A 19,735-nucleotide genomic window follows, 5' to 3' on the forward strand; every position below is an offset into this window, starting at 1 on the left:
ATAAAAGACAAGGATACATTTACGAAGACTAATTCATACTATATCTATCTATAAGTTCTTTTTATTTCGACATGGCCTCAAAATATTCCAAACTTCTTGCAGTTTACGAATATATTTTAGTTTTAACTAAAATTGTAAAATTAACTACCGATGGTCACTACTGAAAACGCATGATGAAATATACTCGTCATAACACAAAATTTTACACTTTTTTTTTCATGACGAATATCTTCGTCATAAACAGTTAACTGGTTAAACTAGTGGTCTCAAAATTTAAATTCAAATGCTCAAAAATTTAACCACTTTCGTTGTAATTAAACATTTTATGTTGAAACAACTTCTGAAATTGATCTCAGAGAATTTGTTTTTTTGCTAAATTCGTTGAATAATAAATATGAGACATTAAGAGAGGTTAACAAACAAAAACAAAAAAGATTATAAAGCTAAAAATAAATTAAATTAACTTACAAAAGAGAGAAAAATCATTCTATTAAATTTATAGAATAAATGCTCAGGAAATAAAACGTAATTTATTATAATGACTCAATTATAGGTTAATGGGATAATATTTATTACCTGTAAGGCTCACATTTCATGGTGCTTATTAAACACGACACTCATTTATTTTGTTTTTTTTTTTATTTTAATTACCTCAGAAAGTGTTGAATATATATTTTTTGGTGGATGGGGGGTACTTGCCCTCCATTGTCTCAAAATAAAAACTTTTATTAATTAATTAAATAAATAGTAATAATGGAAGTAACCCATTATTCTACGTCATTATATTTTTTACCCTCATCAAATAATAAATATTTTACTATATTTTTATAAAATAATATATGCACATATTTATTGCAATCACTCAGGAACTTTCATATTGTTTTAACCCTAACAAAATGTTCATTTATTCGCTAATGAATAAATATTTCAAATTCAATACTATAGGAATTTTGTAATTGAAAATTTAATTCAAGTTTGGAATGTTCAACATTAATCAACCAGCCTAACATTAGAAACAAATTACTCGAAATAATAAATTAATTATTAATTTCGATATCGAACACATTACCCTTGTTTGCTGCCTTATTAGCTTCATTATCTATATAGCATTGTTGCTCCATGTATACATGGAAGTTAATTTTACGCCATTTTGTTTATTTTAAGAGAAGTATCTTACAATTCGGGCAGTATTATTTAATTCATTTCTTTGTTCCTTGCTACATGTTGTGCGATAACAATGTTCTATTTCAACATCACTGTTCTATTTTGCTTTAGTATTCTTAATTGAATAGATAAAAGAGACATAATCATTAAATATCTTCTAAATCCCGAATTCGTACTTAGGATTCGCTTAAAAATGGACACCTATATACGAGGTCTGTAAATTAAGTAATGAGACTGATTTTTTTTAAAAATTTTGTATTCAAAAAAGAATTACAATTCTATATTGTCACCTTCAAAATAACTTCCTTCTGAAGCCATCCAGCACTGGAGACGTTTCTTCCACTTCTCACAGCAGTGCTCGAACTCTGATACTGGAATAGCCTTCAGCTGGTCGGTTACAGCCGTTTGAATGTTTTCGACTGTCCCAAAATGAAAAAAGTCACAAGGACTCAAGTCAGGCGAATAAGAAGCATGGAGTGGCACACTTCAACCTCTCCCAAGCCCAAAAAAGCAAGGATGGCAAAGTCGAAGATAAAATGCATGCTGATTTGTTTTTTCTTATATCCACGGAATCGTCCACAAACAGTTTCTACCTCAAGGTCAAACGGTCATTCAACAATTTTACCGAGTGGTTCTTCGAAAAACTTCGAAAAAGGGTCATTCGTGTGAGACCAAACATCAAGAGAACAAGTGGGGTGTTGCATCACGATAATGCTCCTTGTCACACAGCAATTTCAATAAACCAAAGTTTTTGGCCAGTAAAAACATTCCTGTGGCTCCTCAGCCTCCTTATTCGCCTGACTGGAGTTCTTGTGACTTTTTTCTCTTCCCGAAGTTGAAAAATCACCTCAAGGGAACTCATTTTTGGACAGTCGAAAACATTCAAACGGCTGTAACCGACCAGCTGAAGGCTATTCCAGTATCGGAGTTCGAGCACTGCTATGAGGAGTGGAAGAAACGTCTCCAGCGCTGGGTGGCTTCAGAAGGAAGTTATTTTGAAGGGACAATATAGAATTGTAATTCTTTTTGAATAAATTTTTTTTAAAAAATCAGTCTCATTACTTAATTTACAGACCTCGTAGATCGTATCAGGTTGGACTGAATAATTAATTTAAATTCATAATATATTTTTCTAAATTAAGGAGTAGGAAAATATTTTAAATGATTAATTTTAAATTTATGTTATTAAAGTGTGAAGGAATGGAATAATTGCGTGCTGGTCGAATACATTGGTCTCCTCGTAATACAGAAACAAAAGATGCATTGTTGCTTAAAATGAAATATACTAACCTGTTCTTCAGAAGATGCAGATTAAAGTTAAGTATTGCAGAGGAATTTAATCGCTAGATGAGTTAAATGCGATAGTCCATTATTAGTCTGAAAGAAGCTCTAGACTCCCAGGACCTCAGATGTTGACGCTTCTTAAATTGGGAGGATCTGTACTTTGACTAAAGTATGTGAAGTAAAATTTAAGCATAAATTTATTTAATTCAGCTTTATGGTTTTTGCAATTCTGAACCATACTGCAAACCTTACGTTCTTCCTTTTTGTAATAGTACAGTTTAATTTATTTTTACATTATTTTTCCATCCTTCCGGCCACCTATTTCCTCATTTTGAGATCATACTAGACTGACAGACATTTAAGAGTGAAGGTAGGAACTATTCTTTCTCCATTCAGCCATGCTGACGCTGGAGTTCCGCAAGGCGCAGCATACTAGGCCCCATTCTGTACACAATCTACTCCTCAGACATACCTACTCATCCTCAAACTACTCTTCTCACCTATGCTGACGATACTGGTATCTTATCTACTGACAAAGACCCAATAATAGCTCATAGAAACCTTCAGTCTCACCTCACCTCCTTAGAAAAATGGTTCAAAAAATGGGCTATCAAACTGAACGAAACAAAATCTCAAAATATTACCTTCACTCTTCGACGCATCACTCTTCCTCCTGTCTTTTACAATCTTATTCCATTGACCAGTAGTCAATGTATTCCGCTACTTTGGTCCTTACCTAGAACTGTGGGGTTCAACCAAATGCTCAAACCTCCAGAGGATCCAGTCCTTGCAGTCTAAAATTCTTCGCTCTATAGTAAACGCTCCTTTCTACGTCACCAATCAAACCATTCACACAGACTTGAACATTCCTTTCGTGCAACACAAGTTGCTGAAAACACGTTACAGAAAATTCCATCTTAACATTCAAACACATCCACAATTCACTGGTACAATATCTATCTTCAAGAACATTTCCAGACAACACTTCTAGACGTCTTAAAAGACAGCCTCCTCTCTGATGAAGAGAGTCAGTAGAATGTAGAATGTTATTGGAGTGTTACCACTGGGTAACTTCTCCACTCTGATATGTGTGAATGTTATTTATTGTTATCATTGTTGCTTATAAAACGCAAAATGCGTTGATTTTAACTAAATAAATTATTTAAAAAAAATATATATTTTTAAAGTTACAAGTCATTAAAACATGTGCCCATCTTTAGGGGGTTTACGTGTGTTTAGAAATCTGAACTTGAATAATTTTAAGCAAAACGTTTGTCAAATAACCTAATGCATGCCTTGATCAGACAAAATTCCATGTCCCTGCCTAGATTAGAGCTACGGTGAGATTCTTTAAAGAACCTTCTTTTCTAAATTACAGCTAAAAGATTTTTTATCTAGTTTTGTTTGAAATATTTCAAACAGAGTCGGACGAATCAGTGCATTTTCTTTATATTAAAGTGTTATTATTTAATGAAATAAAATTCAGCAAAATTTAATTACAGAGAAAATAATATTATTACAAAACCCTTCATTAAAAGAGTTACAAACTTTGTAAAGGATTCTTTTTCAATTTAATTTTGGAGAGAAAATAATTTTCCAAGTATAAACTTTCTAAAACCTTCTCGTACCTATCTACACTTTTTTATTTTGGCAACACTGAATTAATTTCAGTAAAATATGTCCTTCAAACTCGGCCAAGAGAAACAATAAAGAGGAGCATTAAACAAATTCTAAATATATTTTTACATTCTCTTTTTTTAGTGGTTTTTAATTTTAAATATTCAAAAAATGAAAATATTATTTCTGTCCAATATGTTTTAATTACACAAATTTATGGGCAAGAAATATCAATTAATGTTCAGCTTTTTAAAAATAAATAAATAATTCAAGTAACCATTCATTGTAAATATGATCGCCATAAGTGGTGTTGAGTAGATAGACGATTTGAATGTTGTTTCAGTTATCAGAGTGGACCAGATGATTAAATATCGTTTGGGTTTTGCTTGCTGAATAGCTGATGGAATAAATCCCCAATATTATGCGATGGTAAGGTGATGTACGAACTGGATTATTTATTCTTACTACACAGTTAAATATGGCCAGTGATGTGGAGAATATTAGGATGGCATTGTTTTTTCCGCCTCCTAAATATCTATATTAGGACTGTTCAATCAGATTAGGAATCAAGTTTATATCTTTCTCTACATATTTAAGAAACATTAAAACGGAGATTTTTTTTTCGATTTACGGACAGTTTAAGATATAGATGTATATATTTCTTACAAATAGAGCATTTTAAAGTAGGCTGTCTTAAGGATATAACAAGTAAATAGCACATGTTTGAAATATTTCCTAACATTTTCTCAATTATTTCAAACTTTAACAACTTTATTTTAAGACAGCCTACTTTAAAACTGTCTTTAAGTCCATCTAAAAGAGTTTTCAATGAATTAAACAACTTCATAAACTAACACTGTTGAGTGCTCGTAAACACGTTTTCTTGCAAAACAAACGTAATTTCTCATACGAAGATAAAAGGAATCCTTGAAAATGATATACCGTTAGAAAGCCCATTAGACAAGGAAACTTTTATAAAAAGTGGCCAGCACCTAGGTCTGATAATGATCACATGAGGGCCTAATGAGTTTTCTTAAAAATTTCCGATTACTTTTATTTTTCCAGCATCCGGAGGAAGATTGAGGCTGTTTGGAGAATAACTTATGCTTCGAAATGATGTCAATTTTTAGAAAATTTATCTGTCTTTCTAACCGTGCCATCAGAATCGAATTCGGACTAAAACTTTCTTGAGTAATAACATTTTTATTGGAAAAAAGTAATGATTTTAGAAAAAAAAAAATTAAAGTGACGTCACTCAAGAACAGTGGAAAATATGAAGTTGGCCAATACGTCATTGAACTCCACTTTAGATGTACTATACACAGTAGGCCTATGGACAATACTTACTGGTTCACCCTGTACACATGGTAATATTTGATGATTCATTATACCATTCAAGGAATCATATCTTTAAGTTACAAATTCACGTAAAGCCAAAAGTTTAAACAATTAATACTTGGTTTAATAAAGGCAGTAGCATCTTCCCCAATCCTTAATTTTTTAATCCAATCTTTTTACTAATTAAAAATTCAATTATTGGTTTCCTCGAAGATAAGTATTTTACGAGGGTCGTTTGAAAAGTCCGTGCAATAAAAAAAACTACTTAATTTTTTGGGGTAAACCTTTTTTATTTTTCAACATAGTCTCCTTTTAGGCTTATACACTTCGTCCAACGCTGCTCTAGTTTGTTGATCCCTTCCGAATAATAGGATTTGTCCAAGTCTGAAAAATAGCCATTCGTTTCTGCAATCACCTCCTCGTTTGAATAAAATCTTTTTCCCGCCAGCCATTTCTTCATATTGGGGAACAAATAGTAGTCCGAGGGAGCCAAGTCTGGTGAATAGGGGGGATGTGAAACGAGTTGGAACCCTATTTCCATTAATTTTGCGATCACAACTGCTGAGGTGTGAGTTGGTGCGTTGTCGTGATGGAAAAGGACTTTTTTGTGGGCCAATCGTGGGCGTTTTTCTTGCAGCTCGATGAATAATATGCACCTGTAATAGTTTTACCCTTTTCCAGATAGTCGATGAGGATTATTCCTTGCGAATCCCAAAAGACAGTCGCCATAATCTTTCCGGCCGAAGGAACGGTCTTCGCCTTTTTTGGCGCACATTCCCCCTTGGTAACCCATTGTTTAGATTGTTCTTTGGTCTCAGAAGTGTAGTGATGTATCCATGTTTCATGCACAGTGACGAAACGACGCTTAAAGTCCTGTGGATTCTTCTGGAACAGCTGCAAACCGTCCTTGCAACACTTCACACGATTTCGTTTTTGGTCAAGCGTGAGCAATCGCGGCACCCATCTTGCGGATAGCTTTGTCATGTCCAAATGTTGATGCAAAATATTATGTACCCGTTCATTCGAGATGCCCACAGCACTAGCAATCTCACGCACCTTCACTCTTCTGTCATCCATCACCATATCATGGATTTTATCAATGATTTCTGGTGTAGTAACCTCAACAGGGCGTCCAGAACGTTCAGCATCACTTGTGCCCATATGGCCACTCCGAAATTTTTAAAACCACTTATAAACTGTTCTAATCGAAGATGCAGAGTCACCATAATGTTTATCAAGCTTCTCTTTAGTCTCCTGAGGCGTTTTGCCTTTCATAAAGTAGTGTTTAATCAACACATGAAATTCTTTTTCGTCCATTTTTTTTGAAAATCACTCGACTTCCTCGATTCAAACGAATGCCAAACACAAAGAAATAGACCTGGCTGAAACTTGGTGTGTGTTCTTCCAAGAGATGCTACTAACTAAACATAACCTCGATACGCGCCAGTGGTGCTATCTCTCTGACTTTGCACGGACTTTTCAAACGGCCCTCGTATTTATTATATTCTTTCACTAAACTAGTGAGGAAAGGAAATGTCATGGTTTTGAGTTTTCAACCAGCCATGGTGAACCGGATGTGCTTTTTACGAGTCAATTTTGAGATTTTCCCGAAAATGACTCCAACAAATTTCCTTTAAACTTTTACACTATTATTGCTCACATTGTTTTTATTTTACAAACTCACTTTCAACTCATAAACATTTATTTGGAACATTTTAAAGAGTAAAATACAGCTAAAGGCAGTTATGGAAGAGAGATGGAATTAGAATTCAATTTAAACTCTCATTACCGTGTTAATATACAAGCCCCATTATCTGTATAATGCTAATACAAATTATTATATAATTAAAAGCCCGGACTTGGTGAACTCCGTGGAGTGGATCTGAAATTTTACTGAATTTTTGAGGTTATTAGCGATTTTTAAGCTCAAATAGTTAAAAAAAAGAAAAAAGAAACATATATTTAATTATTGCTGTTAAATTGCTGTTCAAGAAAATTGTGTGTTCGAAACAAAGTTTGATTCCATTAAATTGGATTAAATGTTCATTAGACAGTTGTTGAAAATGTGTAATTAATTTAAAACCATTAATTGAAATTTAATGAATAATTCAATATGGTGGTAAACCTAAAAGAGCTAATCTAAATATAAATGCACATTCAAACTACCTTTCTTCATTAAAATGCAGTGTACAAGTGCAGTGTGCATTAAAAATTAGTGCCTTTTAAATTCACTGTTGGAAAATATTTCCCAAAACATTCAACTAGTGTGCATATTTTCGGCAATTTTATTTTCCTTCTTTGGCTTTAGGGAAAATTTTCGTTCTTTCCTATTTATGGTCAGAGATTAGATTAATCACTGAGTAAAAAAGATAGATCTGTTTGAAACATTAAGAGCTGCTATTAGTAATCACATGAACCAGGTTGTTACAAAAGTTTGATCAGCCTAGTAATCTTTTATTGTAATCAGCCCCAGCGTAACCTATATTGGTCCGAAGAAAAAACCGTGATTGGCTATCATTTCAGCCATTTCTAGATACTGGATTGATTAAAAAGAAATTGAGAGAAAAAGCACAAACATATGGAACCGTTTTGGTTTAGACATTCAAAACTAGTCTTCTTAGAACAGGATGGTTCGTCACTTGTCGATGAGAACCCCATAGAGTTGCACGCGACCACTCTTAGGGTACGTTTACAACGGAGCTGTGAGTATAGATGATAGCAGAGATGATAACTGATAGAGTAAAATATAATCGCTGATTAGTGTGCACAACAGAGCTGTGATACATGCAACATGTCCGAGAAGTGAAGAAGAGTTTTTATGTTCAGCTGCAACAAAAAGGTATATTTTAAAGAAAAAACGCTTTAGAAAATATCATGTACATCCCATAAATAAAAAACGAAGTACTTTGGGCGAATTTCACCATTTATATTAAGGAACTTCGAAATTATCCGGATCGTTTTTTTGAATATGTGAGGATGGGTCCACTAGGGTGGGTCAAAAAAATCGGCTATTTTTTTTTTTACAAGTGCAACGGAAAAATGGGTTCCTAGACACCTTAAAAAAATTCCCACCAAATATGAGCTCTTAATTTTGAAAGGAAGATCCTCCGCATCGCAGTTTTTCATTTTTTTTTTAGTCCAATAGAAAAAAATTCATACCTTTCCATTAATTGACTGTACAAAAAAATGTTTCGAATAAATTTTGTAGGAAATTTAATGTTCTACAAAAAAGGTATCTTATATTTTTTTCGTAAACCTCGCCATTTGAAAGATATAAAGGATTTAATTTTGATTATTTTATGACAAATTCCATTTTTGTTTATGAATTTTATACCTCGACAATAAATGACTTTTACGAAATGCGAAATACTAATATTTGTTGGAAATTAACTGCTCTATAAAATCGGTGTCTTATGTTTTGGCGATAAAGTTAACCGTTCAAAAGATATTCATCATCAAACTTTCATGTGTACGGATTTTAAAAGTTTTTGATTAGATATTCGAAAAATTTCAATTTAATTTATAAATTTCATTTCTTGTCATTAATATAAGTATTATTTGAGTTTTATTTTCAAAATTATCAAAATTTTTCTTCATTTATTCTAAACATTTTAGTTTTAATCATTAGAAATCACGAGATCCTAGGGAAAATTTCTTCTCTAGAGAATTTTTGTTTCGTATTTTATTTCATCTGTTTGAATTGTGAACTTTGAACTAGCACCACCTACTTTTTACTTCATCGTTATGTTGTCGTTGGTTTGTATACATTTATTTCTACAGCATTTTTAGTGTTTCCAAAATTTATGGTCTTGTATATGTGATCGATCGATTAATTATTTACAAATATTGTGGTTACTACGTGAATTAACTTGATATTTATCGAAAATATGGATAAAGAAATTCATTTGATCGGAAAACTTGTGCAAAAACTTTCAGAACGTAAGTTACCAACAGTGAAAGAGGTTATGAGTGTTTTTTTTCATCAGCTCAAAGTTTTGAAATGTTCTGTCAAACAAAGTGCCAAAAATGCAGCTGATCAAGTTATTGAATTATGGAAAAACAACCAGATTGCGACTAGTGAATCGACTAGTGTAATAAAAAAAATTCTTCGCTATCATAATCGATGGTTGAAATTGCAAAAATCTTTTGCGCGAAAAAAATCATCAGGACGATGCAAAAATGAAATAAAATTTCAGAACGAACTTAAAGCATTATTTGATATTGTCGATAATAAATCGAGACAAATATACTTAAACATAAATAAAAACTTAAAAAATATTTTGACGTTTCTCAATCGATAACAACTAAAATTCGTGTAAATTTTCTTAAAAATCATAAATTAAATTGAAATTTTTCGAATATCTAATCAAAAACTTTTAAAATCCGTACACATGAAAGTTTGATGATGAATATCTTTTGAACGGTTAATTTTATCGCCAAAACATAAGAAACCATTTTTATAGAGCAGTTAATTTCCAACAAAAATTGGTATTTTGCATTTCGTAAAAGTCATTTATTGTCGAGTTATAAAATTCATAAACAAAAATGGAATTTGTCATAAAATAATCAAAATTAAATCCTTTATATCTTTCAAATGGCGAGGTTTACGAAAAAAATATAAGGTACCTTTTTTGTAGAGCATTAAATTTCCTACAAAATTCATTCGAAACATTTTTTTGTACAGTCAATTAATAGAGAGGTATGAATTTTTTTCTATTGGACTAAAAAAAAAATGAAAAACTGCGATGCGGAGGATCTTCCCTTCAAAATTAAGAGCTCATATTTGGTGGGAATTTTTTTAAGGTGTCTAGGAACCCATTTTTCCGTTGCACTTGTAAAAAAAAAAATAGTCGATTTTTTTGACCCACCCTAGGGTCCACACACATTCGACTATATTTTAGAAAAAATAAGGTCAAAATTAAGAAAACTTTGGAAAAATTGTCATGGAAATCCTATAACCATAGAAGAAAAACTAGTGATTACTCTTAGGTTAATGATTTTATTGAAAAAAAAAAAACAAATAAATACACATGAAAATAAATGTAAGCACGATTTAAAAAACAAAATATTGTTTAAAAGTAAATAATAAAATAATAACCAAAAATAATGAGTAAAGACAGCACTAAATAATTTTTCTACGTCCATTTTGAAGCTCCGATACTGGAGTTCAGCTAGCAGAAAAATGAAAAATTCAATTCTATCATCTATGCTCGTTTATAGCAGCGCGTATGAGTCACTAGTCGCAGCTTCGTTGTGCACGCTCACATAAGACTGTACTAGGTTATTCTATAATCGCTGATAGCATCACTGCTATCTTCTCCGCTATCATCTATGCTCACAGCTCCGTTGTGAACGTACCCTTATTAGAATCACTCCTCCTAATTCTGCAAGCCTCCCACAGGAATCCAAATGTACGAAATTTTACAACAAGAATAGGATTCTCTGGAATTATCAGGATAACAGGCCAGTTTTCCAATTTATGCAAAAAAAAATTCCCAAATGCACAAGATGACTGGACCATTTTCTGTAAAGAATACAGATTAAAAAAAAAAAGAAGACTTTTAATAGGAAATATTTTAAAATCAATGTTTATTTCGGTCTTTTGATTATTATTTATCTTTTATCTAAACATTTACGTCAAACGTTTTGACGCTGAGCGTCATTTCCAGCCAAATTTAAATTTAACTCAGATATAAAAAACATATCACAAAAAATAACCTATAATAATTTTTCAAACAGCTACACAAAGATCTGAATAATAAATATACAGGGTGATCCATTTAAAACGCACCAATTGCTAATAACTTTTTAGGAAAGCGGAATTTCGAAAAAAACCCACGAAATAGACTGTTTTTTTGGTCTAGTTTTCAAATTTTCCACCCCCAATGCTTTATCTTCATTTTCGGCGGAGTTGCCAAAAAACCCGATTGGGGTTACATAAGGACCACTGGTTTTGACAATGATTATGAAAACTACATAAAAAAAAACTGTGAAAAATGACGTTGACCCCGTTTCGATATCCCTGATATTAGTCGAGATATTTAAGATCAAAGTTACAATTTTATCTATTCGTGAACGGTTTTCAATATTAATTTTCCACCACAAATGCACGTTCTGGGATGTGCTCTGACTGCAGAAAATGTCATTTTAGTGCACCCAGTATGCAAGACTTCTTGACCTATGATTACGGTAAGACTATCTTGCTAGGGTATAGGTCTAATGTTCAAGAGCGTGGCTTTGTAAGTGGGACATCCCTAGTTCGAATCCCGCGTAGTATTACACTTTATTAAAAAAAGTATTAAGATGTATTAAATATTATGAATGACTGCATACGTGGGATTCGAACTGGGGACCTCCCACTTACAAAGCCACGCTCTTGACCACTAGACCTATACCCTGGCAAGATATTCTTACCGTAATCATAGCTCAAGAAGTCTTGCATACTGGGGTGCATTAAAATGATGTGATGATTGCTTTTATTTGATGATAAAACAAATTTATCCTGATTCACCCACAGCCATTACATTGCACTACATTCTTTAAAATCTTCAATTATTATTTTTTTTTTTCCTTTGCGTCACCAATAACATTGTTTGCAGTCAGAGGACCTCCCAAAACGTGTATTTCTGGTGGAAAATTAATATTGAAAACCGTTCGCGAATAGAAAAAATTGTAACTTTCATCTTAAATATCTTAACTAATATTAGGGATATCGAAACGGGATTAACGTCATTTTTCACAGTTTTATGTGTAGTTTTCATAATCATTGTCAAAACCAGTGGTCCTTATGAAACCTCAATCAGGGTTTTTAGCCGTAACTCCGCCAAAAATGAAGATACAGCATCGGGGGTGGTAAATTTAGAAACTTCACCCAATGAAACATATAGTTTACTTCGTGGGTTTTTTCGAAATTCCGCTTTCCTAAAAAGTTATTAGCGATTGGTGCGTTTTAAATGGATCACCCTTTATATAAATACATATAAATATAACATTTAAGATATTTCCTACTGATATAATGCAATTGGTCTCAATGAGAAGATAAGGTGATATTTTTTCGACAACCAAACCAGCTAGGTTCTTAAGGCAATTTAATTTAAATACAGAGGTCAGCCAACACTGGACAGATAAGAGGAAGGTTACTTCATGGTTGTTGAAGCATTGAAAAATTATTTTTTGCTTTTAGCCAGACAGCATTTTCTCCTTTCTATTCACAAGCAGTTGTATAAAAGTATATGTATATGTAGCATTGCGATTAAGATTGCCAGTAGTTTTAACATCAAAGAAGTAGTTTTAGTCATTAGATGGAAATGCTTGCAGAAAGAAGTGGATAGCGTGATGGATAAAAAAAGAAGATAATGAAGGTTTTATATTTTCATGTTCACACAAGAGTTCATATCCTTTAAGGTATATGTATACCTTAAAAACTTTTGTAACATCCTAGTTGTGTTATTAATGATCTTCATTAGCAAATATTTCTAGCACGAATGAAATCTTTGACGTAGATATAGTGTAAAATTTATAAATTTAGGCAAAAATGAAAAAACAAAAAAAATATACTGTAATCAGAATAAGATAACTGAGCAGAAATAGAGCAACACTCAAGATTCAGTAATAAATTTATAGTACAGTAAAAGCTCCTTATTCGCGCTTCCTTCATTCGCGTTTTCACTATTCGCGGATTAAAAAAATGCGACCCAATTCCTATATTCGCGGAAGTACACTATGATAATAAAAGGATTCCAATAGGTATCCAACCCAATATCCTTTGTAAATGCCGTCAAATGGACTAATAAAAAAAGTAAAATAGATCTTATTACAACTTTGCCTAAAGTATGTTGTTAAATGATATCGCCGAGGACTTTGACATAAGCCGCCTTCGCCGCGATCGGTGTTTTTGAGAATGTAAACGCACAGAATAAAAGCAATTGTTCGTGATCCAGCAATAGAAAAAATGGAAGTGGCGTTGTCATTATGGATCGAAGACCGCAATCAAAAAAGGGCGCCCCTGAGTGGTCCAATGGTCCGGGAGAAGGCAAAGTATCTTTACGCTCATTTTAAAGAACCTGATGGTAGTTGTAGTGGTAAGTTCAAACTTTGACTGCAAACAAAAGCTCTTAAAAACTGCCAAGCAAGAGAAAATTACAAAATTCTTCAAACCATTGCCTAAGCCTTAAGATAATTAATCAAAATGTTCAAAAACTTCAATTAAATTGATTTTTTTATATATTAGTTTTTTTTATTTTGTCACCTAGGAACGTATCCCCTATAATCCCATATAAATTACCATTCCGTATTCACGGTTTCTGTATTCGCGGCATATTTATGGAACATATACCCCGCGAATAAAGAGCTTTTACTGTAATAATCCATTAATTTATTTTACTACAATGCAAAATATTATCTTTTTATTAATGATTATGTTGAGTGGACCAAAGTATTTAATACAATTTAATACCTTTCCTCCGAATAGATCATTTTTCTGTAAGTTATTACTATTAAATAAAACTGTTAACCATTTATTTTACCTACAAGAAAAAGTACGAGGGTCGTTTGAAAAGAGCGTGCAAAGTCAGAGAGATAGCACCACTGGCGCGTATCGAGGTTATGTTTAGTTAGTAGCATCTCTTGGAAGAACACACACCAAGTTTCAGCCAGATCAGTCTATTTCTTTGTGTTTGGCATTCGTTTGAATGGAGGAAGTCGAGTGATTTTCAAAAAATAGACGAAAAAGAATTTCGTGTGTTGATTAAACACTACTTTATGAAAGGCAAAACGCCTCAGGAGACTAAAGAGAAGCTTGATAAACATTATGGTGACTCTGCACCTTCGATTAGAACAGTTTATAAGTGGTTTCAAAATTTTCGGAGTGGCCATAAGGGCATAAGTGACGCTGAACGTTCTGGACGCCCTGTTGAGGTTACTACACCAGAAATCATCGATAAAATCCATGATATGGTGATGGATGACAGAAGAGTGAAGGTGCGTGAGATTGCTAGTGCTGTGGGCATCTCGAATGAACGGGTACATAATATTTTGCATCAACATTTGGACATGACAAAGCTATCCGCAAGATGGGTGCCGCGATTGCTCACGCTTGACCAAAAACGAAATCGTGTGAAGTGTTGCAAGGACGGTTTGCAGCTGTTCCAGAAGAATCCGCAGGACTTTAAGCGTCGTTTTGTCACTGTGGATGAAACGTGGATACATCACTACACTCCTGAGACCAAAGAACAATCTAAACCATGGGTTACCAAGGAGGAATCTGCGCCAAAAAAGGCGAAGACCGTTCCTTCGGCCGGAAAGATTATGGCGACTGTCTTTTGGGATTCGCAAGGAATAATCCTCATCGACTATCTGGAAAAGGGTAAAACTATCACAGGTGCATATTATTCATCGTTATTGGACCGTTTGAAAACCGAGCTGCAAGAAAAACGCCCACGATTGGCCCACAAAAAAGTCCTTTTCCATCACGACAACGCACCAGCTCACACCTCAGCAGTTGTGGTCGCAAAATTAATGGAAATAGGGTTCCAACTCGTTTCACATCCCCCCTATTCTCCAGACTTGGCTCTCTCGGACTACTATTTGTTCCCCAATATGAAGAAATGGCTGGCGGGAAAAAGATTTTATTCAAACGAGGAGGTGATTGCAGAAACGAATGGCTATTTTTCAGACTTGGACAAATCCTATTATTCGGAAGGGATCAACAAACTAGAGCAGCGTTGGACGAAGTGTATAAGCCTAAAAGGAGACTATGTTGAAAAATAAAAAAGGTTTACCCCAAAAAATTAAGTAGTTTTTATTTTTGCACGGACTTTTCAAACCACCCTCGTATTATTTGTCCCATAATTGATTTATCATACACAAAACTGGCTAGGCAGTATTGGATAATGGATATGTAATATAATGTAATACTGTGAATCGAGCAAGGCATTCTAACCTTTATTGTATGAGATACAGTTGAATACAATCATGAAGAGCTAATCCGATAAGAAGAAGCCATCTTATCAGGGAATAAAACTTGATCCAAAGCATCTCTGGAACAAGCATGCCAAAACGAACAGGCTGCCATGAAATTGCGTTTACTCAAGAGGATGACAGGTAAAAACATGTTGAACAAATTGGAACATGTTTATCTTTAGCCTATAAATCCTATATCTTTTTTTTTTTTGTTCAGAATATGGATCAGAAATCCTTGTCCCAGCTACTAATGCAACGCTTAAAAAAAAAAAAAGTATGTATTCTAGTACCAAGCGTTCAGATTAATGAAATGGATTTCCACGGTCGATTCTGACAGCTAGGATTTTTCAATTGAAGTTAGTGCCTTTTTAAACACTCCATGACATAAATGGCAATAGGTGGGGGAAGGTGGGGGAATAGTGGCTTCATTACCTTATTGCAACTGCCAATCAGAAAAATGTCATTTATTGTAACGCTGGGTGGTATATCAACATTATTAGTAATCCTGAACAGTAATAAAAAATGAATAACTAAAATAGTACGTTTGCGCAGTGTTCCCCCACACATAGGGTAATACCGCGCACCTGAAACTTCAAAAAGTTTGTTTATTTTATCAGCTACAACTACAGAAGAAAAGCAATTTAACTAACCGATTTTAAAATGTTTACTGTTAATACAAACATAAATATGAATGTTAATCATTACATATGTTTGAAAACAAGTTGAAACCAAGGTAATTATTGAAAAATATCAAAACAACTTGCAGTTCGTGTGCTCATTCTTTAAATCACAACTTATCAAGACGTATAAATAAAGGAAAACTCACAAAAAGTCAGGAATACCGAGAAAAGTCTTTAAGAAGTTAAAAAAACTGAAGTGCTGACAATTTTCGCGAATTAATGCGCGATATTTCCCCGGATAGCGCCATTCCTATTTATGTCAGTTACTCACCGTGAAAAGAAGACGCGCAAAAATTTTGTTATAAAACTTGACGAAACAAATTTCATACACACAGAGTCAACACATGTGCTGATATGTTGACGGGAGTTGAGTTGTTCTACTTCATTTTTTGACTCCTAGATAGTAGCCCTATGTTTACACTATCTTCACACAAACCGTTTCCTCAAACCTCATCTACTCTGTATTACCCCCATCTTCCCCAATCTCTAATTGGATATAACCTATTGAATTGCAAATATTGCAAGTATTATGCAAGTCTGGAGATCTTAAAACTAAGTAACGCTTTAAACGAAATTAGATGTGTTAGATAAGATAGTGCAGTAATATACGATGTCTGTAAATTAAGTGAGACTGATTTTTTTTATTCAAAAAGAATTACAATTCTATATTGTCACCTTCAAAACAACTTCCTTCTGAAGCCACACAGCGCTAGAACTCTAATACTGGAATAGCCTTCAGCTGGTCGGTTACAGCCGTTTGAATGTTTTCGACTGTCCCAAAATGAGTTCCCTTGAGGTGATTTTTCAACTTCGGGAAGAGAAAAAAGTCACAAGGACTCAAGTCAGGCGAATTAGTAGGCTGAGGAGCCACAGGAATGTTTTTACTGGCCAAAAACTCGTTTATTGAAATTGCTGTGTGACAAGGAGCATTATCGTGATGCAACACCCACTTGTTCTTGATGTTTGGTCTCACACGAATGACCCTTTTTCGAAGTTTTTCAAGAACCTCTCGGTAAAAGTGTTGATTGACCGTTTGACCTTGAGGTAGAAACTCATTGTGGACGATTCCGTGGATATCGAAAAAACAAATCAGCATGCATTTGATCTTCGACTTCGCCATCCTTGCTTTTTCGGGCCTTGGAGTTTTTGGCCAGTAAAAACATTCCTGTGGCTCCTCAGCCTCTTTATTCGCCTGACTTGAGTCCTTGTGACTTTTTTCTCTTCCCGAAGTTGAAAAAATCACCTCAAGGGAACTCATTTTTGGACAGTCGAAAACATTCAAACGGCTGTAACCGACCAGCTAAAGGCTATTCCAGTATCGGAGTTCGAGCACTGCTATGAGGAGTGGAAGGAACGTCTCCAGCGCTGTGTGGCTTCAGAAGGAAGTTATTTTGAAGGTGACAATATAGAATTGTAATTCCTTTTGAATACAAAAATTTTAAAAAATCAGTCTCATTACTTAATTTACAGACCTCGTACAAGTACCTGAAACTCTTACTTTTAAATGGTCTTGAGTGTTGCGGAGGAATTCAAACAGTAAGACGCAGATTTGACATTACTCTGAACTAATTAGATATTTTTCTGAGATAATTTATGTACAAAGAAAGAACGCAAATTCATGTGTTCCTGTGCTAAATTTGTGCTCAAGCGAATTTTGTTTCCTACATTTATTTATTTCATTTTTTTACTTCGCTTTCTACATTCTATTGTGTAAAATTTTGAAAGGAACTGAGTGACAGGATTTGGGATAATGTGTTTTTTGATTAAATTAATGAATAGCCTTCTTACCTCCCACCAGACGAGCCAAGATATTCTACGTGTGTACGATACTCTATCCTAGTAGGTCTTGGAGTATACCTATGTAACGGCCTAAGGTATCTCTGTGGCGGGGGCGGTGCTTGGAACAGATCTCTCCTTGAGTACGGGTCCATGAACCTGGGTGGATATCCTCGATCGTATCGGGGACCCCCTCCAGGTACATACCGCTCAATAGGAGAGTACCTGTCCCCGTACCGCCCCTCCATGGCGCCCTCCTCGCATCTGAAACAAAGAAAAAAGACAAATAAGAAAGCTAGTCAAAAATATCTAAAATCCAAAACTAAGCACATTAAACTAGTACAGTAGGGAATTCACTATCTCTTGATTAGGAAACAACACTGTTCGTCAATTGCAGCTATTTCAAAGATGTAAATTGGGACTTTAGATGTTTCTGGCTTTTATGTATGATTTACCAAACGGTCTCGAAACTTAAAACTTTTCTCCAGAGAATAAAATCGTTTCAAGGACGCTGATGAAAAATAAAGAGGCAGAAGGACATAGATAAAAGAGAAGAATTACTTTGAAGTAAGTACATACGTTTTTTCGATATCCACGGAATCGTCCACAAAGAGTTTCTACCTCAAGGTCAAACGGTCAATCAACACTTTTACCGAGAGGTTTTTGAAAAACTTCGAAAAATGGTCATTCGTGTGAGACCAAACATCAAGAACAAGTGGGTGTTGCATCACGAAAATGCTCCTTGTCTCACAGCAATTTCAATAAACAGAGTTTTTGGCCAGTAAAAACATTCCTATGGCTCCACAGCCTCCTTTCCTTATTCGCCTGACTTTTTTCTCTTCCCGAAGTTGAAAAAATCACCTCAAGGAAACTCATTTTGGGACAGTCGAAAACATTCAAACGGCTGTAACCGACCAGCTGTGAAGGCTATTCCAGTATCGGAGTTCGAGCACTGCTATGAGGAGTGGAAGAAACGTCTCCAGCGCTGTGCGGCTTCAGAAGGAAGTTATTTTGAAGGTGACAATATAGAATTGTAATTCTTTTTGAATAAAAAAATTTAAAAAAATCAGTCTCATTACTTACTAATTTACAGACCTCGTATTTTAAAAATCCATAATGCTTGAGAATTAGTCTGAGGTTCTTTACAGCGGTAAATATGCGCTACATTATCTTTAGAGAAACTTTCCTCTTTAATTGGGACAATCATTAGAGAATGCAAAATATCTGCTAAAGCTTTTGTAACCAGACAAATATGTCTTCTTTGATTTAACTGCTCTGTCTTTGTGGCAGCGAGTTGTCATAGATACAATGGTATTACTGCCTCTATTTTTGAATGATTTCTCAACGATTTTGTTAATTAGCATTTAAAATTAATTACTCAAACTGTTTTATTTGTTAAGACAATACAAAGGATTGAAAAAATCAATTCATTCATAACTTTTCTACACAAAATCGATTATTTTTTATGTAATATTTGTATTGATTGATTGAATCAGATATAAAACAATAAATTATGCGGAAACAGATAATATCTAAACAAATAATAGTTATAAGTTACAAATATAATCTAGTAATAATGTAAGAAGTTTGTTTTTTAAGTTAGGATGGATGGACTCATTACAATGGACTCAAAAACACCAATTTGTAAATAAAATTAAAAAAAAACTGTGGCTGTGCCATGGACACGGCCGTGTGTTGTACGTGAATACGTTTACGTAACGGGTTATATTTTTTGTATAAAATATTTTTATTTATGTATTTAGGATGAAATCAAGGAAACAAATCGACGATCGAACACAATCTATGCCTATACAGTCCGTTGCCGATGTAGAAGCGATTTCATCATCCACTTGCATAATTTCAACCGCCCCAGCTGCAGATGTACTGACACCGTCGTTGATCCCGCTCGGCCGCAT

General features: G+C 34.0%; 1 protein-coding gene and 1 long non-coding RNA gene across 6 annotated transcripts in view; one reads left to right on the forward strand and one right to left on the reverse strand.

Annotated features, from left to right (window-relative positions):
- Positions 1-19,735, reverse strand: part of rho-5 (rhomboid-5) — a 319,932-nt gene that overhangs the window by 124,998 nt on the left and 175,199 nt on the right. For all 4 annotated transcript variants that reach the window (XM_074141083.1, XM_074141082.1, XM_074141084.1 and 1 more), the window contains one exon: positions 17,832-18,083. In XM_074141083.1, coding sequence (XP_073997184.1) covers positions 17,832-18,067 — 236 coding nt within the window. In that variant the 5' untranslated portion in view covers positions 18,068-18,083. The remainder of the gene's footprint in view (positions 1-17,831; positions 18,084-19,735) is intronic.
- Positions 1-19,735, forward strand: part of LOC141460804 (uncharacterized) — a 62,559-nt gene that overhangs the window by 25,341 nt on the left and 17,483 nt on the right. The gene's annotated exons all lie outside the window — the stretch shown is intronic.

This window comes from Rhodnius prolixus, unplaced genomic scaffold (assembly GCF_049639745.1).
Source record: "Rhodnius prolixus isolate KJV_2025 unplaced genomic scaffold, Rpr scaffold_6, whole genome shotgun sequence".
Lineage (NCBI taxonomy): Eukaryota > Metazoa > Arthropoda > Insecta > Hemiptera > Reduviidae > Rhodnius > Rhodnius prolixus.